The 22957-nt window shown below is 44.1% G+C and overlaps 1 protein-coding gene across 1 annotated transcript; it reads right to left on the reverse strand.

Moving 5' to 3' along the window:
- Positions 1–5853: 5853 nt before the first annotated feature.
- Positions 5854–7795, reverse strand: NANOS1 (nanos C2HC-type zinc finger 1). Its single transcript, XM_033149539.1, has one exon. The coding sequence runs from the start codon at positions 7662–7664 to the stop codon at positions 6801–6803; it is 864 nt and encodes a 287-aa protein (XP_033005430.1). The 5' UTR covers positions 7665–7795; the 3' UTR covers positions 5854–6800.
- Positions 7796–22957: the final 15162 nt, after the last annotated feature.

The raw sequence follows: 22957 nt of genomic DNA on the forward strand, positions 1-22957 counted from the left end.
GTCTGCCTAGAGTCAAGGTCCTTTCACCATACTGGTGAAACGATTCAACACACATGACTTGCAGAAGCTGAGATGTAAAAGCATCATATCAAACCTTTGGGCTCCATCCAAAGGACCAGATCCCTATTTTAATACTTGAGTGAATCTCTCCAAAAAAATGCTCAAGTATAAAATGTAGGCAATTTCCATGCCATAATTTCAATCATATGTTAAAATGATAGGTTCACTTGCTTGTTTTGTAGAAGAAAAGTTGAATCACCTGCACAATGTGTTTTGAGAAAGGAGTTTTGTATTGGATTAAGCCAGAGGTGGGGAAACATTCTTTAGCCCAAATACTACGTTCCCTTCCTAGGACTGCATGCCAGTGATGGGCAGGACTTAAGCCACATGCAGACTTATGAATATCCCATTCACACATTGACCTTAACCCATCCTGGCTCCCCAGTGAGCCATTTCTTTTACAAATTAGCTCAAACCCTGTAGCCATACTCAACTTCCCCTCCACCTCAACAAAAAAGAAGAAAGGAATTAATTTCTCTTTGGCCTTTTTACTTGGTTTTTAATTCCTTCTCTCCCTCTACAGATTGTGGTTAAATTTCTGAGTGACTACAAAGAGTTTCAAACCATTTTTGCCATTTTCTGCTAGTCCCCTCCATGTTTTCTCAATCTTCTCTCTTCCTGTTGCCTTTTCCTGCTGGCCACCTCCACTTTCAGCCAGATCCCTACATGTTATGTTCTTCACACTTCTCACACAATTAGGAAGAGCAGGCAGAACAATGAGCCTTTAATGACCAGACAGGAGGCAACAAGTTCCCAGCTGTAGAATGATTGAAGAACAGCAGTAGGGCCTTCTGGAAAAAAAGTTGTGGCTCTGTGGGCCTGAACCAGCCAACCAGTTCCTTTGCCCTGTGTTAAGCACAGATATTTTTTCAGTTCCCTTGTTTTTAGATTGCTAAACAAGTTTAGACATGGTGTACAGTAATTAAGTAGAAGACCCCGGGAAACTCCTTTCCCTTGTTTTTCCAGTCACAGTTTTTCATTTTCTGCATTCTTAAAATAGAATTATTCTCCCATATTTTATTTGAAGGTGTGGGGACAGAGGGAAATACGGGCAATTCAAGATGCAGACACTGTTTCAGCTAGGGGCTTGCAATGACAAGATTTGCCTTGTAGCTTGTGCCATTTGTGCCTTCCAATTCATTCTTCAGATCTGCATCTGATCAGTTTAATCTGAAGTTCTGTTTCATCCCTATTGACTAAGTGGGGAACCTTAAAAATGGCTAAAACTATTCCTTTTCATCTTTGGTAAGCTTCCCAAACAAACCTACTAAAAGCTCAGGCAAATCATTCCAGGGGCTATTGTATGAGGTGATCTTACCTTTGCTATATTTACTTTATTAAATCTCAGGGTGGTTCACAACATAAAATTAAAACATAAAAACAAACAAAAAACATTTTTTTTCTTGCTCCCCCCCCCTTCTCCATGAAGAAAAAAAGAGCTTTTTTTAATTGTTAGGAAAAAGAACACTTGAGAAAAAAGGCCACACAATTTCTAGTTTGCTGGTTCTGCTCTGCTCTCACACTCAAAAAAAGACTGGAATGCATTGCAAAAATAATTTACTGATTAAATGCTAGACCTGTCTGTCAAAATGAAATATCACCTCCTTCCCCAATCCAGCTTGGTTTTGCTACTCAGAAATGGGAAAAAAGCCATGCATTTAATTATTTTTGGAGGGGGGAGGGAATCAGGGCAATGAAGCTACTAAAAAAGTTGGGGACTTCCTGATCTCCTCACATGTATCTGTCCTGAACCACTTGGTTTGCCTTGTTTGAAGGTACACAGACCTGATGCACATTTAATGTAGTTTAAACCATACAATTACACACACACACACAGGGAGAGAACAAGTAAAATTCTCAGGAATGAAAATGGTAGCTTGAGCTGTAGTCCTTAATACTGTTATTTATTTAGACAAATTGTTTCAGGGTTTTATCCAGTACTCCTTGTACACAGTTCTGCTGGTGCAATGGGACTTGTGTTTCTTCTTTCCTGTGCTTCTCCCCCATCTGCTCTGGAGCGTCTTCAACTGTCCAGAGCTAGTTTTGAGGGCACACTGGGCTGGAAAAGAAATGACACTCAATTGCACACAGAACTAACTGCATTAGCAAAGCAGCAGTGTTTGATTTGGCCCATGAAGTGCATAACCTACAAGATACTGGGTTACTTCTCTCTCTACAACCTTTTAATACACTCACCACAGAAACGGTCTAGTTGCTGAATAATAGCTTTTGCTGAGATAAACACATCAGTAGTAGTAGTACAACCGGCATGGTTCCCCAAGCATCTTAATCTTGCAAGTGAGAACTCTGGTGTTTTGCTCATATCCTAAAGATTGGTCAAAAATCCATCTCATGCACAGTTCCAACATTTCAATGTGATGTACTTTTTGTACTTCATATGTTCCAATGCGAAGTGACAAAACCCCAAAGAAGGCACAGAAACCAGAAGGAATGCAAGAGGGAGAAACATGTTCTCAGAAGTACCAGCTGAATGTAACACAACTATCCAATAGCCACTTGACCTCATAATCATTGTTCAGAGCACGGTAGCTATAGAAAAAAAACCCTTTAAGACCTGTGGACCTTCCCACTTAGATGTGTTGGTAGCAACCACTTTTTGTTTTCTTAATAAAATTATTCTGATGGTACACTGCACATTCAGCTCTTACTGACAATGGATGCTTTAGGTATTTGCAAACAAGTCAGAATGATAGTTAAGAGTCAACCCAAAGCAGGAGCAACAAGTTTGCTTAAAGCAAATTTCTAGGTGGCATTCCCCCTGCCCAGCATACAATTATCAGGAATTTCTTCAAGCTAGAACACAGCTTGCATGTTCTACTAGCTACATCCTTCAGTCCATCCTCCTTAGTCTCTTCCGGCCCCACAAACTGCAAGTCTTAATATGCCACTTCTCCAGAATGTAAGCTGGTTTGTTCAATGCATGGTAGAAAACCAGCCCTCCAGCGCTTGACTGTAACTTCCACCACCATTGGCTCCGCTGGCTGGACCCAATGGAGTCTAGCAACATCTGAGGGCAACAGCTCCCCCAGCCCTGGAAAATGTTTTTGACCTCCACAGGTCAGCAGGTCCAGAGCCCCGTGTCACTTTTACTAAAGCTACAATTCTGTGCATTGCTACTTGAGAGTAAGCCCTATTGAATTTAAAGGGGCTTACTTTCCTGCAAAGGCAGCTTAGGACCATGCTACAAATTGTTGTTTTTTTTAAAGCACCTTTTTCCTTAGAGGTTCTAATCCCATGCTAGTGTGTCTTATTATTTTAGAGGTGCAAATACTTTCAACCACATGCCTGCAACAAGTGTACTTTTTAAACAGCTTCTGGGATTTCTTATTTGCATAAAGTAGGAAAGTCCTTTTAAAAACAGCAACTCATCCCTAAGATCTGAAAGGTGAATGGAACCTTACATCAAGTAAAATAATATGGGAAGTGGGGAAAAGACAAGAAAGCAGCTGAACAAAATGAAAGTTATTGAATTTGCATTGGATGCAGTGGTGCTGACATAGGATTCTGATCCACCAGTGGCTTTTACTAGTGGAAATGGGCAAAGCCTTGCAATTTCCAGAGATTTCACCCATCTGCAGCCCCCCTCTCCCAATCTTCTCAAGAGCACTGTGAGACCCTTTGTGTGGTAGGTGGGGGCAGGGGACTAAGGGAAAATTGGCAACTGCCACCCCTTCCTTTGACTCTTGGGAACTTTTACAGGTTTCAAAAAGCCTTCCATCAAAAGGAGACACAACCAGATGCAACCCACTCTACTTTTGCATTTGCCCTACACACACTCTGGTTCCCTTTAACTTCCTTAGTCCAGCTCATACTGTGAGCTTTCAACATCCTCTAATCTTGGTTGCTTTTGCAAAAAGTACACAAAGCCTAGCATTTTCTCTTCAAGGGAATAAACCCATGTTTAGTTGTTACCTTTCCATTTAAAACAAAACAAAACATGCCACACTGCAAAACAGAAAATATTAGGCTTGTTCAATTTAAAGGCAGGCCTACAATGCATTTTAGAATCATGCAAGTATACTTCGAATGTTACTTGAGTGTGCACAAAATTTTAAGCCAGCAAAGGCATTCATCTAGACACCGAGAACAAGGTTGCTGTCCATTTTGTCAGAAAATGTGTTTTGGAAGTTTCTGCACACCATGGCTTCCAGATACATTCAATCAGGGCAAACAGCTTAGTACCTAATTATCTCTGGGATTGTATCATCTTGTTGGTGGTTTCGCTGCCACTCCAAATCTTCCAACGAGGCTCTGCTTTCAATCCCATTTTATGCAGTGCCTAGATTCATCTCCACCTGTTGCAGCCAGGGCCTTGTCAGGAAAAACAACCCATATACGGGACCACTTCCTGCAGAAATTTTAAGAACTTTTCAGTGAGTCTTTGGGCATACCAAATGAGATTTGTAGCTATGCCTCACTGCAAATGCTGTCCCTCAGACGTTGCTGTTTTAGGCTGCTGTCTGACACTCTCTGGGAGAGGGTTTCAGGGATCATAGTACAGATTGCATCTACCCCTCCCTCCCACACACTTTGGAGACTGAATGCCAATTTGGGAGAGGGAGATTTGACACTGGGATATCCAACAGGGATGGCTCTTCCAGCCCAACTGATGTAAAAAGGATGAGGAAGGGGGCGTGCCAGGAAGCAGCTGAGATTAGAAACTCTGCATATCTCATGCCAGCAGGAGGGGGAACTGACATGTTTATGCATGCATCTAAATCAATCTCTCTGCAATAATAATGAAAGGCATTTAAAAAGAAAGAAACCCAGAAATAGAGGAACACAGACAATTCTTCCACTCTTACTCCATCACTGCTGGCAGAGTATTGGATAGGTGGTTTAAAGGTACCTTCATGTTTTGCTGCTGGGCAGCCATAGAATATAGCCTTGCTGGTTTTAGTGCCAATTTTAAACCTTGATGGGTTTGTAGCAACCTATTGAGGATTTATTGAACTTCTATATTCATCTGAATAGCAGCACATAGGTTTCTTAAAATAAAATACACATGCTGTTTAGACATGATGCCGTACAACATTGTAAACATTGGGAGAACTAAAATAATATGAAACAGACCAACTAGGAGGCCCGTGAAGGACCTGCAAGTATTAACTTAATACTTAAAAGCTGCAGAGTTGTTGTTTTTTTACCCCTTTGTAGTATTAACAGGAAAGTGTTAGACATTAGGAAGTTTTTAAACAAAAGCTTTTTTGCTCTTAATTGCGAGTACTGTGTCAGGAAACCAGAGTCAGGCCTACTCCCTCCAAATTATATTTGGATCATTTTACCTTTCAGGAATGGCTGGTAAGTGAGAGACCATGAGTCACACCAATTCCTCACCATTACAATTCTTTCCCCAGTCTTGTTTGGGCTATTACAAGCATGCTTTATGTGACTGAAAGTTTATGCAACTTTCTAGGAAGTGTGTCTTTTAAGTTTTTACTATTTATGCATGAATAACCACCACCCTTCATTTTCTCCTCTCCCAATTTATTAATTGTAATCTTTCTCTTTTTTTAGTTTTGGGTAGAAAGTGTCATGACTGTTGCTGTTGACTATCTTCTTTTTGCTACATGGTCTTAATAAGGAGAAGCCTGGTCACAGCTGAAGTGGATTAGAATGGTTCCTTGCTTTTATGGCTCTATGGTAAAATTAAAGCACATCATCTACTCTTTCTGCTCAGTGTTGTGCCCCAGCATCATTGGTCTGAATTTGGGAGGCTCAAGTTAGCCTAGTGGGTGGAAGGGAAAAGAGTCAAGAGGAAAGAACAGGCTGTGAAATCCAGTCTCTCAGACACCTTTACTTCCACACTTCAAAGATCAGCCAAGTCACCCTAGCTGGGCTACAGGGAAATAAACAACATTTAAAGAAAAAAAAATGGGGGCCGAAGTGGATTAAGCATTCAATTTTGGAATGGCAAATGAAGAACATGCACTGAAAATATGAAGTTTGACTGGGGGGGGGGGTTCAACGCAAAGTGGTTCTAGACCACAATAAATCTCTCAGACATACATAACCTTGTAACCCCTGGCTCCAACTTCTACAACCAAGTATTGCTTGTAAAACAGTGAATACATCAATAGGAACAAATTTGCCAGTCCAATACATCAGTACCATTTCAGCCCCACTTCTTCACCAAGGTGGGGACCACCAGTTTAAATGCACATCTAGAAAACCCCAATAGCCCTCACTGGGGTCAATGTCACCAAAGTTCATGCTGGTTTGCTCCTCTGAAGCTGTTAAAGTTTTTTTTTTAATTAAAAAAAATGAGTGCTCCTTTCCCAGCCAAGAATTAATATTAAAGATAGCTACATCAGTTGGGAGCACACTTATAAATGGTATCCTTAATTCCATTTAAAAATTAGATATATTCTTACAATAAACAAATACAGTACCTCTAAACGGCATGTTATAATTCTTAGAGTTAATTCATAGGCCGGCGTCCCCGGCTACTAAGTATACAAACTAGAACCTATACTTCGATTATCTGATACATAGATCAAGAACATTTCTCTGTACATTCTACCGTCTCCGTGTTTAAATATATTAAGAAGGGGGACATCATTCGATTAAAGAACATTATTTAAAAAAAAATCCGAAGAAATGTCTTTGTCCTGTAGAGGGCATACACGCGCAAGAAAAAAGAAGAAGAAAGAAGATGGGTCGTTTGTGTTTGGACCCCGCGTTGTCCGCAGCCGCTCCCGCCGCGCAGGCAGCGCCCCTTAGCGGAGCTTCTTGCCCAGGATGTGGCGGGCGCTTTTGAGCGGCTGTTTGGGGGCGCTGCCGCCGCCGCCGCCGCCGCCGTGCATTTTGGACAAGGGGCAGTACTTGATCGTGTGCGCGTTGTCCCCGCTCGCCCCGCACAGCGGGCACGTGTATCTGCGCAGCACCGGGCACAAGACCCGGCCGTCGGGGCCCTTGAGGATGTGCGTCGTGTAGAGCGCCACGGCTTCCTTGTTATTCCGGCAGAAGACGCACACTTGCAGCTCGGGCTTGAGCAGCCGGGAACCCGTCTTGGGCGCCGCCGCCGGGTGCAGCCGGCCGTCCATCACCAGGCGGCTGCCCCAGGCGTGCGCCGCCGAGCGATCCTTCTCCAGCGGATCGGAAGAGCAGTTGAAGACGACCGACGAGGCCGGGCTGGCTCGGCCCGAGAAGGGGCTGAAGTCGGCGAAGCGCTCCTCCAGCAGGCTCTCGCCGGGACTCAAGTGGTGGTGGTGGCTGCACAAGTCGAAGTCGCGCAAATCCAGGGCGCTCTCGAAATAAGGCGCGCCGCCGTCTTCCTCCTCCTCGTCTTCCTCCTCGTCCTCCTCCTCTTCCTCCTCCTCGTCGTCCTCGCCTTCCTCGACCTGCTGCACCGTGGCCGCCACTACCACCGACGAGGGCCCGCTGCGAAAGCCCTTCTCCTGCTGGCTCACCGCCTTGGTGACCAGCGTGGCCAGACCCAGGTAGTCGTTCCACGAGTTGAACGCGTTCCCGTAGGCGCCGTGGCTCTTGGCGCCGTAGCGGGCGCCCCCGGGCAAAAACTCCACGGGCGGGTGGTGGTGGTGGTGATGCTGGTCCAGCTTGGCGGGGTGGAAAGCCTCCATGGGACACGAGACGGTTCCGCGCTTGGTCTCTCTCGCTCTTCCAAGGCGACCTTCTTGGGGACTGAAAGCACTCGCGGCGCGAAGAAGCCACCCGCTCACCGAAACAGCAGCCGGGCAAACGCCTCCCTCCTCCTCCTCGGCGAGCCTTTTAGCGCTCGCGCGGCTGAAATAGATACATTCGCGAGGGAGGGACGGAGGAGGAGGAGGCGCAGCCCCGGGGCTGCTCTCTAATTGGCCAGCCGCCAAAGCGGCCCCGCCGCCCCGCCTCCTGTCATTGGTTGATTACTCTGAGCACCCTTTCATCTCTTGCAGCTGGGCGTAGACGCCGGCGAGGCTTCCTAGGCTTTTTGATCCGGAGCAGATAAGAGGTCCAGCAAACGTCGCGAGGCCAGCAAAAGCAGGGATCGCTCGGACTCTCTCTCGCTGTAGAGAGGAGATAGGATGGTCCTCTCTTCCAATATCTTAAGGGCTGTTGCGTGGAGGATGGAGCAAGGTTGTTTTCTCCAGCTCTGGAGGGTAGGACCCGAACAAAACGACTTCAGGTTACAAGAGATGCCAACTAAAGATCAGGAAGAACTTTCTGACAGTAAGAGTTGTTCGGCAGTGGAACAGACTCCCACGAGAGGTGGTGGACTCTCCTTCCTTGGAGGCTTTTAAGCAGAGGGAGGACGGCCATACTAGATGTATGATCTAGTTGAGATTTCTGCATTGCAGGGGGCTCGAACTAGCTGTTATGGTTCTATGTACTACTACAGGACTTGGCCCTGGAATGACGTTTCCCCCTTCTTCTTCCAATATAAAAAGCTCGGCTTTTAGGGAAGATGCAATGAGATAAGCATATGCAGAACGGCAACCTCTTGCTCTTGAATAACCACAAACTAGCTTCCCATCTCTGGATTGTGCTTCAGCCAGACCCACTGAAATAAACGGGATTGGCTAACTTGAGCCCATTGATTTCAGTGAGTCTTCTCCGAGTATGACTTAGCTGGGTGCCAACCTCTTAGATAAGGTATTGCTCACACCTACCACTCTATGGGAGGTTGCTACCTATTGACACCCTAATGGCATATCAATAAAATGGCTAATATTGTCACTTTCCTTTTTTCATGGCAGGACATGTCATTTCCGCAGTTATGTTATGGGTAGGAATCAACAAATGAAACTTCCCAGCATAGAAATTCAGGGATGGGGAAAAAGCATCACCTGTTCATCTTTGCCTGTTATGCTCCTGTGAAAGGCACATTGCTTCTGTCCAGTAAGAAAAGAAATGGGCCCTAATGAGGGCTTTCTGTCTTCATGGTTCAATCATCTAGTATGAAAGGTGCACCCCCCCCACACACACACAGGGCTGGCGCGTCCATTTAGGCGGACTAGGCAATCGGCTAGGGCGCCAAAATGGAGGGGGCGCTGGCCAGGCTTGGGCGGGGGTGCGGGACGGGCTAGCAGCAGCTTCTCCGCTGTAGCAGAGAGGTGCTGCTTGCCCCCTACACCACCCCCCGGCTCCCACTAAAGCAGGCGGGGGGCGGGATGGGCGAGCAGCGGCTTCTCCGCTACAGCGGAGAAACCGCTGCTTGCCTCTCCACCCCCCCACCTCCCGCTAAAGCAGGCTTGGGCGGGGGGGGGGGGGTGGGAGAAGATTGGACTCGCCTAGGGCGCCAGAAGCCCTAGCACCGGTCCTGCACACACACCAGGGGTGTTTCTTCCCTCTATATTCTATGTGTACTGCACAAGTTGCTGCTGATTCTCCTTGTGAGCAGTTGGGGCCCCCTCTGTGTTGAGCAGAAGAACTGCATGTCTTGCAGGGATTGGGTGTATTCAGAATGGTCAGCTCTTGCACAGTATTTGCCCAAGGGTTGCCCCCCCCCATCCAGTGTGAAAATGTTTCCCTCTGTCTTCCTCCTCATATGCTAAGCAGCATAACAATAGCACACTTTCATTTTTAGCATCTGTGCCACATAACTGCATTTATGCCCTAGGCAGGTGAAGACAATCAGAAGGCTCTTGATCATATCCTCTGGAATGCAGGATATATATGTTACCCAGCTGATGAACTACTCCGCTGCATCTCTGTACATCCTTCTTGCAAGCAGCTTCTCTCTCTCTCTCTCTCTCTCTCTCTCTCTCTCTCTCTCTCTCTCTCGGATATTTACATACCGTGGGTAGGATAGCTCTGGAATTTAGACACCCCAGGCAGTTGCATAGTTTGCCTCTATGTTGAGCCTGGCCCTGCTCTCCAAGGGAATAGCTGTATTTCACAGGCAAAACAGGAATCCAGTTGGAAAAAAAACATTGCAACACACAAAGTGTAAATTCACCTGCATGCATATAAAGAGATCAAATTTTGGCTGTATTGCCCATCACCTGCGCTGTGCAATAACACTAATGTGTGGCTTCAGGAGTCACTGGCCACAACTGGAATGGCATACAGGGAATACACTAGCTCAAAAGATATTCCCAATGCATTATTTCTCTCCATCTTACAGAGTATATAATAATGACAATATGTGCAGAGTTGTTTACTGCAGACAATTATGCCGCTACATTTTTTTGAACATAGAGATGCCACCTCGTTCCCCTCACCATAGTCAAATGATGTTTAAGTTTCCTCTTACTTTAGTTAAGGCAGATATGGGGAGCCTGCGGCCCTCCAGATATTGCTGGATTGCAACACTGGGCCAGTCACATAGCTCAGTGGTAAGGCATTTGCTGTGTATAGGACATCCCAGGTTCAATCCTCAGTGGCATCTCCAGGTCGGGCTGGGAGAGAACGCTGCCAAAAATCCTAGAGCCAGTTAGTATAGACAGTGCTCAGCTAGATGGCTCAATGGTCTGACTCAGTATAAGGCAGCTTCCTATGTTTCCATGATGATGGGAGTTCAACAACCAGTTCCCCATTTCCAAATAAGCCTTTACCCCAAATCACTACACATATCAGTCTGCTTACTTTCAGTTGCACAATGTGTTCTTTCTCACATATATACACCATGACCTTTCTCAACTTATTTAACTCTCCTGCCCGGCTTCAATGGATGCAGACTATCTTAATTTACCTTCAAATGAAAGCAGATGAGGAGCATGAGATAGTTCTATATTCAAGATGAGTCCTCCAATAAGGAGGACTAAGGCTGGTGAAACTGAGGGGGGCAGATGAAACCAAGAGGTGCTGTTTGTGCTTTTCCCATAATCATCCCAGTTAGGTCGCTTATGAATCATGCACCCTATCCATAAACTGGAAGCAAATGCCAGGGGAAGGGGAAATGTAAACAGAGGCTCCCACTGGGAAGATATTGCTGTGAATAAACAAATTCCTATATTCCTGTTTTAAATGGAAATTGCAAACCTCCAGTCCCAGGTGGGAATAAATGCAAGTTTAAGAGCTTGGGAAAGAAAGGCACAAGCATGGCTTTTAGGAACATAGCAAGGTGCCTTATACCAAGTTGCATCATTGGTCCATCTAACTTGGCATTGCCTGTACTGACTGGGAGCATCTCTCCAGGATTTTAGGTCAGGATCTTTTGCAACCCAAGTGGAGATGCCAGGGATTGAATCACAAGTGAAGGTGGTTTGTGGCATGGCACAAGGTTACCAGACGTCTCCGTTTCCCGGGGACAGCACCCAGATTTACAAATCAGTTCCCTGACAAAATCCATCTATTTAGTAGGAAGTTGAAAAGCGTCTCCGGATTCATTGAAAAAAATATGGTAACCTTAAATCCTATGCTGTGTCTTAGCCCCAGGGATAACCAGGGTTTGCTAGGATCCTGTGAGAACGTATGGGTGAGGAATTGTCCCAGAAAGCCCTTAGCCCCTTCTGATATGCATGGCTATTTACCCAGTAGTTCCACCTCCTCTCCAGTCAGCCTACAAAAGTCCCACTATCCCATGCTTCACAAGCAAAATGCAGGTGCAGTAAAGAAAGACACAAGCAGGCATTTCAGAAGCCTCATACAAGCAGCCAGTTAGGTATAGTAGAGGAGAAGGCAATTCTGCCATGTCCTTCATCTCCTGGGGGCCATCAGCCTGAGCAGCAGAAAGGTTCCTCCCAAATATGCCAATTAGTCATCCAGTGAATGCTGCAAAAACAAATTACAGAATAACCCCAAGGGACATTTAATCAGCCGCAGTGCCATGCCTCCCACCATCCAGTCTCTGGTTGGGACAGCTTTGTGAAGTTGTGACATTGTTTCTGCCTGGTTGACCAACCCTTTCTCTGAAAGCATGCAAAGTGGTGGTCCAAATCAATGGAATGACTTTAATAAACCAGGGAGTACAGAATACTGCTGGGTATGTTAGATGGTCTTGCAGTAGAGACTCCTAGAAATGGTCTATAACTGTAAATAATTATTTCTACAAGGTTATCAAATATATACTTTAACTAACACACACACACACACACATTTATAATGCTTATTAATCACCGCCCTGTTAAATCGTTTAAGTGATGCAAAGTATAATAAAAAATAAAGAGTAAAATAACACAATATAAGTACGATTATGAAAGATAACTCAAGATGACCAGTTATTATAGCATCACAGAATCATACAACTGTAGAGTTGGAATGGGTTTCCAAGGGTCATCTAGTCCAGCTCCCTTCAATGCAGGAGTCACAGCTAAAGAATCTCTGGCATCCAGCCATCCAACCTCTGTTTTAAAGACCTCCAATGAAGGAAAGTCCACCACATTCTGAGATAGTCTGTTTTGCTGTCAAACAGCTCTTACCATTAGTTATCAGTTAAGGTTTCATGAGGGACGTGACTGGCACTGTGGGTTAAACCACAAAGCCTAGAGCTTGCCGATCGGAAGGTCGGCGGTTCAAATCCCCACGACGGGGTGAGCTCCTGTTACTTGGTCCCAGCTCCTGCCCACCTAGCAGTTCAAAAGTACGTCAAAGTGCAAGTGGATAAATAGGTACCGCTCTGGTGGGAAGGTAAACGGCGTTTTTGTGCACTGCTCTGGTTTTGCCAGAAGCAGCTTAGTCATGCTGGCCACATGACCCGGAAGCTGTACGCCGGCTTCCTTGGCCAGTAAAGCGAGATGAGCGCCGCAACCACAGAGTTGTCCGCGACAGGACCTAATGGTCAGGGGTCCCTTTACCTTTACCTTTAAGGTTTCATGGCAGTGGCCAAGAATATATACTTCAAGACCAATACAGTTCTGAAACACTCTATCACATTTTTGAAACACTTGCTAAACACACACACACACACACACACACACACACACCCCTATTGCTTTTCATGTCAACTGGTTGGCTAAGCTTGCTGAGGGAGCTGGGCTCAGTTTCCTCATTCAGAGGTGAGATTTCCTTCACTGTTGCTAGGACAACCTTGATTCCTAGGCATAACACAAGTGGCCCTTGTAATTAAATACAGATTACTGTGTATTATGGGGCTTTAATCAGCTGAAATATCAAACAATGTCAAGGAAAAAAAAGAACTGTGTAGAGGAGAGAGAATAAAATTAAACTAATGTCATCATGACTGCTGAAACTAAGCAGAGTTTTGCAGTGAAGTCACTAAAACTTGTCCACAACCATGTTTGTTGTATCAGCTAAGAACACAAGAATGTAAAAGGAGCCCTGCTTGATCTGGTCAAGGGCCCATCTTAGTCCAGCACCCTTCACTCTCAGTGGCCAGCAGGATGCCTATGGGAAGCCCACCAACAGGATCTAAGTGCAACCGTGCTCTCCTCACTTGGGATTCCCAGCAACCGACATTCAGAGGTAGAACATGGCCAATGGAGAAGGCAGAACATGGTGAGTAGCCATTGATAGACTTATCCTCCTTGATAAATGGGCGTGTTGATGTGTGCACATTCACATGTGTCTCAGGGCCAACCTCCATTTCTGGAGTGCCTCAGTTAACAAGCTGGTTTCTAAACCCAGTTGTTCAAAGAAGTCAAGCCATGATTTCAATCAACGCCCACCAGCATGCTCAAATTAGAATTAGAAGGGCAACGTAAGTACAGCTCAAGGCTACAAATGGGACACTGGACCATAACTCTTTCCCATCCAGATTCCAGATACCTCTCTCATCTCTTCTGCGCCAGCAAGGTATAGTCCATAATTTGTGATATTGTCTCCTCCAATCAAAACTTTTTACATTTTGGCCAACAGATGCTTCCTTCCCAGGGTCCTAAGTTATGTTCTCGATGGGAGAGAGTGTATTTCCCTCTTTGGAGGTGGGCTGGAGGTCACTTGCTGAGGGTAGGAACCTGCTTTCACTCATTAGGTATAACACATGGCATTGCATGCATGTCTATAGAAAACTATATCTCTAAATTGATAAATTCTTTTATGGAGCTGCATAGGTGTTGCTTCTTTCAACATTCTGAGGTTTGGAGACAATCATCACTCACAATTGTCAATGTAAACAAAAGCCACGCTGACTGATTGCCATTCCTTTGTAAACCTGGATGTATCAAAGGCACGATTCTCACCCTGTCTTTTCCCATTTGCACAGTCTGTGCAGGTATTGATTTACAGTCAGTTTGGGGAAGTGAATGATCTTAGACACAAGAGTAAATAATTTTTAAAAGGGGATATCTGTCACTGACTCTTGGCCAATGTATGAGGAGCAGCATAAAGACATAACCATGATAAAATATTTGCTTTAGAAATGTATATCGCTCATTCATACTGACAGATGTGGGAGTGCTAGTGTACAGACAGTGCAGGTATATGGGGAAAAATAGCATTCCACTGATTTCCTCTGCCTCTTTTTAAATTTAATAAGCTATAGTGGGGAATGAAACACCCAAGAGCATACATGTAAGAAGAGAAGAGCCCTGCTGGATCAGACCATAGGCCTATCTAGTCCAATACCCTCACTCCCACAGTGGCCAATCAGATACAGAGAAACCCAGAGGCAGAAGATGAGCACAGTTGCAACATCTCTCAGTTGTTCCCTAGCAACTGGTACTCAGAGACATGGTGCCTCTGATTATGGAAGGCAAATCATGGAGACAAACAACACATGGTTGAGTTGGACACACCAGAGAGGTCAGGCCTAGCCACAGGCAGGGTCTCTCTCCCGGCTCAAGGATGTCTTACTTCAACAACAGTTGTGTTTGGCAAAAGACTCCATGCAGAAAGGCCTACCTGCTCTTACTTGCTTTGATTAAGATGGGGGTACATGCTGCAATTTTTGGCTGCTCCCACGGAGTGCACCTCATGCCAGCACCATCAAATGCGAACCAGGGACAGCAGGGGGAGGACAAAATGTTTAGTGCATCTGTGCTGAACCTGCATTGGGGCAAGTCACTAAAGCAGGGATGGGGGAACCACTGCTCCCTCCATATTGTATGATGTGTCTGCTTGCTGATATTGGCTGAGACTGGTGGGAGCTGGAGTTCAATAACATCTGGAAGGACTCAGGTTCCGCACCTCAACATTATTAAAAGTCTTCTGTACTGGTGCTGTAGGGTGCTTATTGTTGTGGGACCAATCACCTCATACTTTTCACCTCCTTCTTGGCTGATGTTCAGCAATTAGACTTTGGTTTTCTCCATGAATTTAAAAACATTATTTAAAATGTTTAGCTCTTTCCAAAACTTCCCAATCTTTGTTTCCAGCAACCTGGAAAACTAGGCTGGCAAGCTTTTTGCCATCCAGTTCCTAATGTGAAATTTAGTTAACTTTTAATAAGCTTTCTGGCAAATCTAGGTAGCAACAAACATCCTAGAAAGATGATGTATTTTTGTCGACAAGCAGCTAGTGTGTCATTTTTTTAGTATATTCAGCTTGCTGTGAAATGAAAGACACAAACATAAGTTTTGAAAGGGTAATAGAATTTCATCTTATTGGATGGAGCTACATTGCGATGAATATGACTGCAGCCGAGGAGCTAATGTTTGTCATGAAAACACATATTTAAAAATCCTAGAGGATATTATAACTCAGATAGCTTGGGGGTAAAGTGAAAATGTCATAGATATTAATATATTCTTTTTAGATGAAAACTAAGCAGCCTTTCAAAAATTGAAAATCCAAAGGCATCTTTTATTTAAGAGCAGTTTGTGTGGATCTATTTTGCAAGTACTGTATAGCAGAAGAGCAGCTAGATGACAAATTCTATATGGATGTCAGTCCACAAATCATGAAAGGGATTGTCCTTTTTACCAGAAAACCGATTAGAGCATCTGACACAAAGATGTGATAAGAACTCCCCACTAGTGGCCCATTTGTTCTGAGTTGAGGCTGCTGTGTTTTTGAAAACAAATTGAGATCCCACCTTCCCTCCAAAGAGATCAGAGCAGTGTACACGGTTCTCACCCTTCTTATCCTCACAACAACCCTTTGATGGTAACTTAGGTTGAGAGATCAAGACTGGCCCAGTAAGCTTCATGGCTGAGTGGGGATTTGAACCCTGATCTTCCAGGACCTAATCCAACACTGGCTGCATGCTAAGTAAAGGGGTTGGGAAGGAGAAGGTCAATTGCTATGCATTGTTTACCTCACATATGGAAGATCTGCCTCTGGGTTGAATGCCATGGGCATTGTAGATTTTTCTGCCTTCATGGGAAAACCCCCTAGAAATGTAGATAGCCCTATATTTTATTTTGATACTAGAAAGGTGTGTGCCCATAATGGATATAGCAAGTATCGTACCACAAAGAATTGGTAATGTTCCAGACCACTGGTAATGGATGCTAATGTGAGTAACAAATTAAGGGGTTGGATGGGGAAAGCCAGCACTAAAACTTTAGATGGAGAACAAGTTGTGATTTGAGGACCCTACTCCCGCATGTCAGGAATAAAACACAATGACACATAAATTTTTGGTTAAATGGAGGTAAAAGGCCACAACTTGATTGGTCACAGCATGTGAGTGGTATTGGCTTAGGCATTGGGTTGAACAGACTATAGTTGACTCCCCCCGCAGAGCGTGGAGTCACTCAAGGGTTAACCGCCCATGAGGTGGAGCCTGTTGATGCAAGATACAACTGGAAGCTCCACCCCCTGAAGTCACCGGAGGTCGTGCCATGGCCCCTAGCCACCAACAGGGCATTGGACAGGATCCACGACCGCCGGATTCCTTTACGGAATACCCAAAATTTAGGAGGGACGACGCAGAATGGCAGAGGGAAGCTGCCGCGGCTGCCCAGGTGCAGCAAAACCCCGCCCCAAGTCAGCCCTATTGGCTGACTGCTAGGGGCGCGGCGCGGCGGGGGGAAAGGTAAGGCTGGGGCGAAACGCCCCCGCCTCAATGCCGGAGCCGGCTCCCGCTCACAACCCCTCTCCTCGCTGAGGAGGAGAGGCTTTCCTAGACCAGACACCCCCAAACTCAGCCCTCCAGATGTTTTGGAACCACAATTCCCATAATCCCTTACCACTGGTCCTGTTAGCAAGGGATGATGGGAGTTGTAGTCCCAAAACATCTGAAGGGCCGAGTTTGGGGATGCCTGTCCTAGACTATCACTCTTTTCTTCCACCCCATACATCTGGTGCTCGTACACTTCATTGCTGGCATGAGGGGACCCCCAATAAATGTTGGTGCCAGAAGTGAAGGACAAGGCATCCCCCTCTCCCATTCCACAATACAGACGACAGATGAATTGACAGTTCAAAGAGACAGTATGTTCCACCACGCCTGAGGGTGCACTTGCCACTTGAGCCACATGCTGAATGGTAGGTCTACCAGATGTAGGTCCTCTTTAAATAGAGAGGTTTTGTCTGTAAGTCACATGCACTCTGACTTTACTGGGGATTGTCTTTGGTCATTCAATGACGAGCAATTGTTTTCTGTATGGAGTCTGAAATTCCCGGCCATTATGTATCACAGGGATGCACTCTAGCTTAGAATAATAATAACGTTTATAGAAGATAATTCGTATTGTGTTTTAGCTTCAGGGTATTCAAAGCAATTCTCTCAGCAATCCTTGCAATGACCCGGGCAGGTCAGCACCATCAAGCTCTTCATGTCGACCTTTTGTGCGGCTCCACTTAAGCTGTTTATGTTGGGGGAGTTTGTGATTTTTAAAAGTCTTTGGAAGTGTTCTTCCCAAAGTGTAGTTGAAAAAGAAATTGGGCAATAAACTCCAAATTCATTTTATTGATCTGTCCTCTATGAAAATGAGGCCCTTGGAGAATTTCTGGGAGGATTAATGCTTAAATTGGGAGTTATTGCTGCTGCTCGTTTCAGACCTTTGTGAATGCTAATGCACATTTCCTGTGCCTGCTGGGACTATAGCACAGATTTTCTGATCTTAGCATGACTTTTTAAGCCCCCTGGGGCAGGGGATGGGGGCTCCTGCAGTGCTCCAAGCGGAACCAGTGAAGGTAAAGGATGTCAGGAAGTAAGGAGAGTTGAGTTTAGTTTCTAAAAGAAAGAAAGAAAGAAAGAAAGAAAGAAAGAAAGAAAGAAAGAAAGAAAGAAAGAAAGAAAGAAAACACAAATGAGTAGAGTTCCAGAAAGCAGAAGACCTGTTAATGTGCATGTCATATATTTCTTTGGAAGAAAGGGCAGGATGATGATGATGATGATGATGATGATGATGATAAGTAGTAGTAGTAGTAGTAGTAGGAGTAGTAGTAGAATGTGAATATAAATAAATACAGGGGTCAAACAAATCAACATTAAACAGAGAGTCAGAGACAAATGGAAAATTTGACATTTATCGCCAAAACCAAAACCAAAAACGCACAATTATAGGAATGAGGATACCCAGTACGTATGAAAAGGATTTCAGGATTACAGCTGGTTAGAAGCTGACCGTGTAAGCAATGAGAAGGTGACAAAGGGGAAAAAAAGGAAAAAGCTAATACAATTTTATGCTGTCTTAACAGAACCATGGTTTCTAAGTCCCAGGGAGTAGAAGTTCTTCTTTATGCTGCACTAGTTACAGTAGATCTCACCTGGGATGTTCAAAGAGAAGAAGGCAAAGATATGCTCTCTATTGCCTTAGAGGGGAGTACTAGATGCCATGGGCTTAAGCTACAGGAGGGCAGAATTCAGAAATGTTCAACAATAGCACCAATAGCCCAGAGGCCATTGGGCTGAAGGTCTTCAAGCAGGTTGGACATCCATCTGTTGAGAATGTCTAGCCAGTCATTTGCAACACATGGCCACATGGCGAACATTTAAACATGGAGCCCAGTTAATGGTCTGGGAGCATCTGATGCTTCAGCATGGCTGAAGCTAAGCAGCCTTGGACAGGAAACCAAGGAGTGAGATATAAATAGAAAAAGAAAATGTTTTAAAAATATTTCAAGGACTCCACATGTCCCCACACGTTCAACCAATGTCCTTGCTTTAGAGGACCAGCTCCACATATAGCTGTGCATGCTTAAAACTTGGGTGCCTGTGTTCAACTAGAGACTGTAAATTATGTTTTCCTGACCACTGTTTGGCATGATGCCTGGACTGAGATGATTTGGTAGGTCAGCCCACATATATATGTGGCTCAGCCCACATATATATTGTCAAAACAATTAGCATTGTGCAGATATTATTTACACATACAAAGAAGAGGCTTTTCAGTGGCATTAGGAATTGACCTGTGTGATTTTTTAATGGAGACACTTTGTGTCATTAAGGCATACTGCCAAAGCCATTCTTAAGACTTACACCACCAGCACATACAATATGCAGAGTCCTGAATGCCCTAACACCACAGTGACATAAACAAGAACATTAGGCAACCATAACACAACAGTTGTGATGTTCATGCTGCGAAGTTGCAGCAAAAGATCAAAATCATGTTTATTTTAAATGACGTGTTGTACACCATAACACTAAATGTATGCTTGTGTCTTCATAAAAGGAACTAGCTGAAACATATACCATGCCATTGATACTGGAGGAGCACCTGAAAGACCTTTGTGACATACTGCTGTACTACAATGTTAGCTCTCTTTGTGGAGACTTAATAAAAGCTGCCAACTCAGCCATTAACAGAGGATGAATGATGAATCTAGGCACAGTCTTGGGAAATATCACAACATAGTGTGGCAAGGAAATTGAAAGATGTAAAGTTATTTTATAGTACGTTCTGATCATTTGAAGTCTCATAATCTCTGAAGGTCAGAGTTATTGCTGAAAGGAAACAAATGGGATTTAATTAATTCTTCTTGAAATATACCAAATGAACGAAAGCCTTCACACTGAACTATCATATCTTGTCTTGTGAATGTGCTCTTAAGATGTTCTTTACCTGGGTCTTACTACAAAAGGTTGGCTATAAATACCTGAGCATACAAACGATGTAGAATTTAAAGTGTAACACAATAAAATACAATATAAGAAATAAAACAAGCAATAAAAATAGAATTACAAATCTAAATGATTATTTAATGTGGACATGCTGCAGGCCACTGCGAACAGTTTGGAGCCCCCTCTATGATAGAAAGGTATGACAAATTAGTTCACATGGCTGCTGTTTACATGGTGAATTCAATGCAAGCTGATAGTGAAAGGCAGTATGCCCTAGTGATCAGAGTGCCAGAGCAGGACTGGGGAGGCCTCAATTCATAATTCCCACCCAAGAGAAATATAAGCTACCAAAGAGAACATTTTCAGAATTAAAGCTCAGTGGAAAGCACTTCAGATTCTTTAGGGACATTTGTCAAGTAGGTTAAGCTAAAAGAAATAATAATTAAAATGACCCACATATAGAAGAAAAGAAAAATTGCCCCAAGGCTACATTGAAGGAGATAGAGCTGGTAAGCCTGGCTCACTAAAACTGATGTGTGGCAAATTTCTCAAAGAATATGTAATTTAGGTCGTCATTTAGAAAGAATACATTAACATTGGGTGCTTTTGTAAAGCAGAAGGAGCCTCTCAAGGAAGGATGGGGAGAAATTCAATTCAGTTCACATTTAAAACTGAATCTATCAAATTCACACTGAAACACAGAACCACGCTCCAAACTTCGCACTTATCCAAATATAGCAAAATAGTTCTCCAACTAGCCAATGTTTACAAAATGTACATATATATTAGTGAAAATAATGTACAAAATGCATTATATCCAGGGAAATTGCTTGCAAAGATCAGTCAAAAATGCATACAAAAATGTGTTTATCTGGATAAATTTGCACTAAAATGTTGATGCAGTTTCATGAAGTTGTTGTTTTTTAAATCCACAAATTGCTGCAGAAATATGGAGAGCTGAATTCAAGACTGCCAAAGGGCAAGGAAGTAACAGAAACACAGAGAACGAAAATGGGAAAAAGTCTCCCACCCCAGCTCCTCAAGGCTGTTTCTCATGCAACCATCTTAAACACTTGCTATGTCAGGCTTTACAAGTCATGACTGACAGCTAGAACTTCCTCACCTGGAAATCGCCCTTGTAGGGTGATGGCATCACCATAGATCCATACAGTGTATCGCTTCTGAGTTTTGTTATTTTAGAAACCGTGACTGAATCTGAAACGTTTTCAGCTTTGGTCTGTCAACTGTAATAATAAATTGAGCTGAGCTGAAGGCATTCCAGTTCTGAATGTAAATGGAGAATACACACAGCAATCTCATATGGAAGACCTGTGAACGGCACAGCCGCTCTGGAGTGTGACTGTACATAAGACTTTCTCTTTGTGTCGTGAGAATTGTCATTCTCAAACCAAGCAAAACCAAACACCTCCAGATCCGTTTATTTCATTGGGATAGTTAAACAGAAGGGGGTGTCATTTAGGGAGAGCACCACTGGCTTCAACTCATGCCATTTGCTATTCTTCCTCAGGGTCCCCTGTTTCCCTGACCAACTGATGCCAGAATATTTTGAGGCTCTGAAAGTATCGTAAGCTTCATAACTCAATGCCAGCAGAACATGGGATATTCCTCACACCAGTGTTTTAATATTCAGTTATATCCTGTTCTTTAAAATAGCCATTTAAAATTATAACTTAACAAATCAAACCTAATTATATCTTAAAATTGAGCCCATGACCTTCTCCTTCCTCACTACACTGGAATGCTTCCATGATTTTGCATGATGAAGGCACACATTTTCTTCTTCCACATAAAGAATCCCACTATCCCAGCAAATGTCTGCATAGGGCCAATGCTGTGTTAAATTTACCTCAGTATAACACAACTTCATATGCTTATTATAAGTGTTTTCAGTAGTCTAAATATACCCTCCAAAATGCTAAGAAGAGCTGTGCTCTGTAAACTTCTGACCCGGGTCAACTCACAGCCCTAATCCTAGGTCTGTGACAACTCCCAAGCGGCTTATGAAAACAGAAAAAAGTAAAACAAAGAAAATCCGTGTTGGCTCTTTGTTCTATAGGGGGGAAAAAACAGAGCGAGTGAAGGGGAAAAACTGCTGAACGAGAGAAGAGACAAGAAAGGCACCAAAATATTATATCACAGCTTCAAAGGGATCACCAAACTGGATTGTTTTCTTTAAATGTAAACACTTTTAAAAGGAAGGTCTACAGGCTGTGTTGGTGTTTTGCGATTATTGTTCAACTGAGCCATTCACACTGGCACAAAAACATGTGACTGTCATAATCTAGGCCATTCTCTTGTGTTTCTCTGGAGAGGTCTTTCCTTGCTTCACGTACCGACTAATGTCTGAAAACAAAGGGCCATCTAAATCTTTTAAATGGAAAATGGCCCAGGAGGAATCATCAGCACAAGTGAGCTAAATGCCTGCTCTCACAGTACTCCACACTTGGCATATATTGCATGCTACCCATGCACAGGGCAGTAGCAGGCTGCATATTAGTAAGGGGTTAAGGCTTTGCATGCAGAAGGTCACTGGGGTTAAATTCCTGACATTTCCAGGAGCAGGTGATACAAAAGACCATGTGCGTGAGACTATAGAAAGCAACTTGAAGTCACTGGTATTAAGGGTAGCCAGTGCAGTGCCCTCCAGATGTTCATGGACTACAACTCCCATCACCCCCCATCATTGGCTTTGCTAGTTGGGGCTGATGGGAACTGGTGTCTAACAACAACTGGAGGGTACAATGCTGACTAATGCTGGGTTAAATAGGCATATGATCTGAACTGGTGTACGGCAGCTTGCTATGTTCCTACCTAAATAGATGGGAGGAGGGGGAGGAGGAAATTAAACCAGAGATAAATGGGGTAAATTAAACCTAATATAAATGCGAGCCCTTCTGGATTGGATGGTTCTGTTCCATTGGTACCTGTATCCAGTGCTGTAGTGGTGAATTTTGAAGGACAGGAGTTCGTCATTAGTAGGACCACACACTGAAAAGAGAGTCTGTAGCCACACCCACAGGGAGAGTGATGATGAAGATGAAGAAGCATGGGATGGTAAAGGATGGTGCAGTGGTTGGAGTGTTGTGGCTGGGGAGAACTGGCTTCACATCAGCCATGAAG

This window comes from Lacerta agilis, chromosome 5, assembly GCF_009819535.1.
Source record: "Lacerta agilis isolate rLacAgi1 chromosome 5, rLacAgi1.pri, whole genome shotgun sequence".
Lineage (NCBI taxonomy): Eukaryota > Metazoa > Chordata > Lepidosauria > Squamata > Lacertidae > Lacerta > Lacerta agilis.

Bases quoted from the DNA above. Each gene is read 5' to 3' on its own strand.
- NANOS1 (XM_033149539.1), bottom strand. From the start codon at position 7,664: ATGGAGGCTTTCCACCCCGCCAAGCTGGACCAGCATCACCACCACCAC.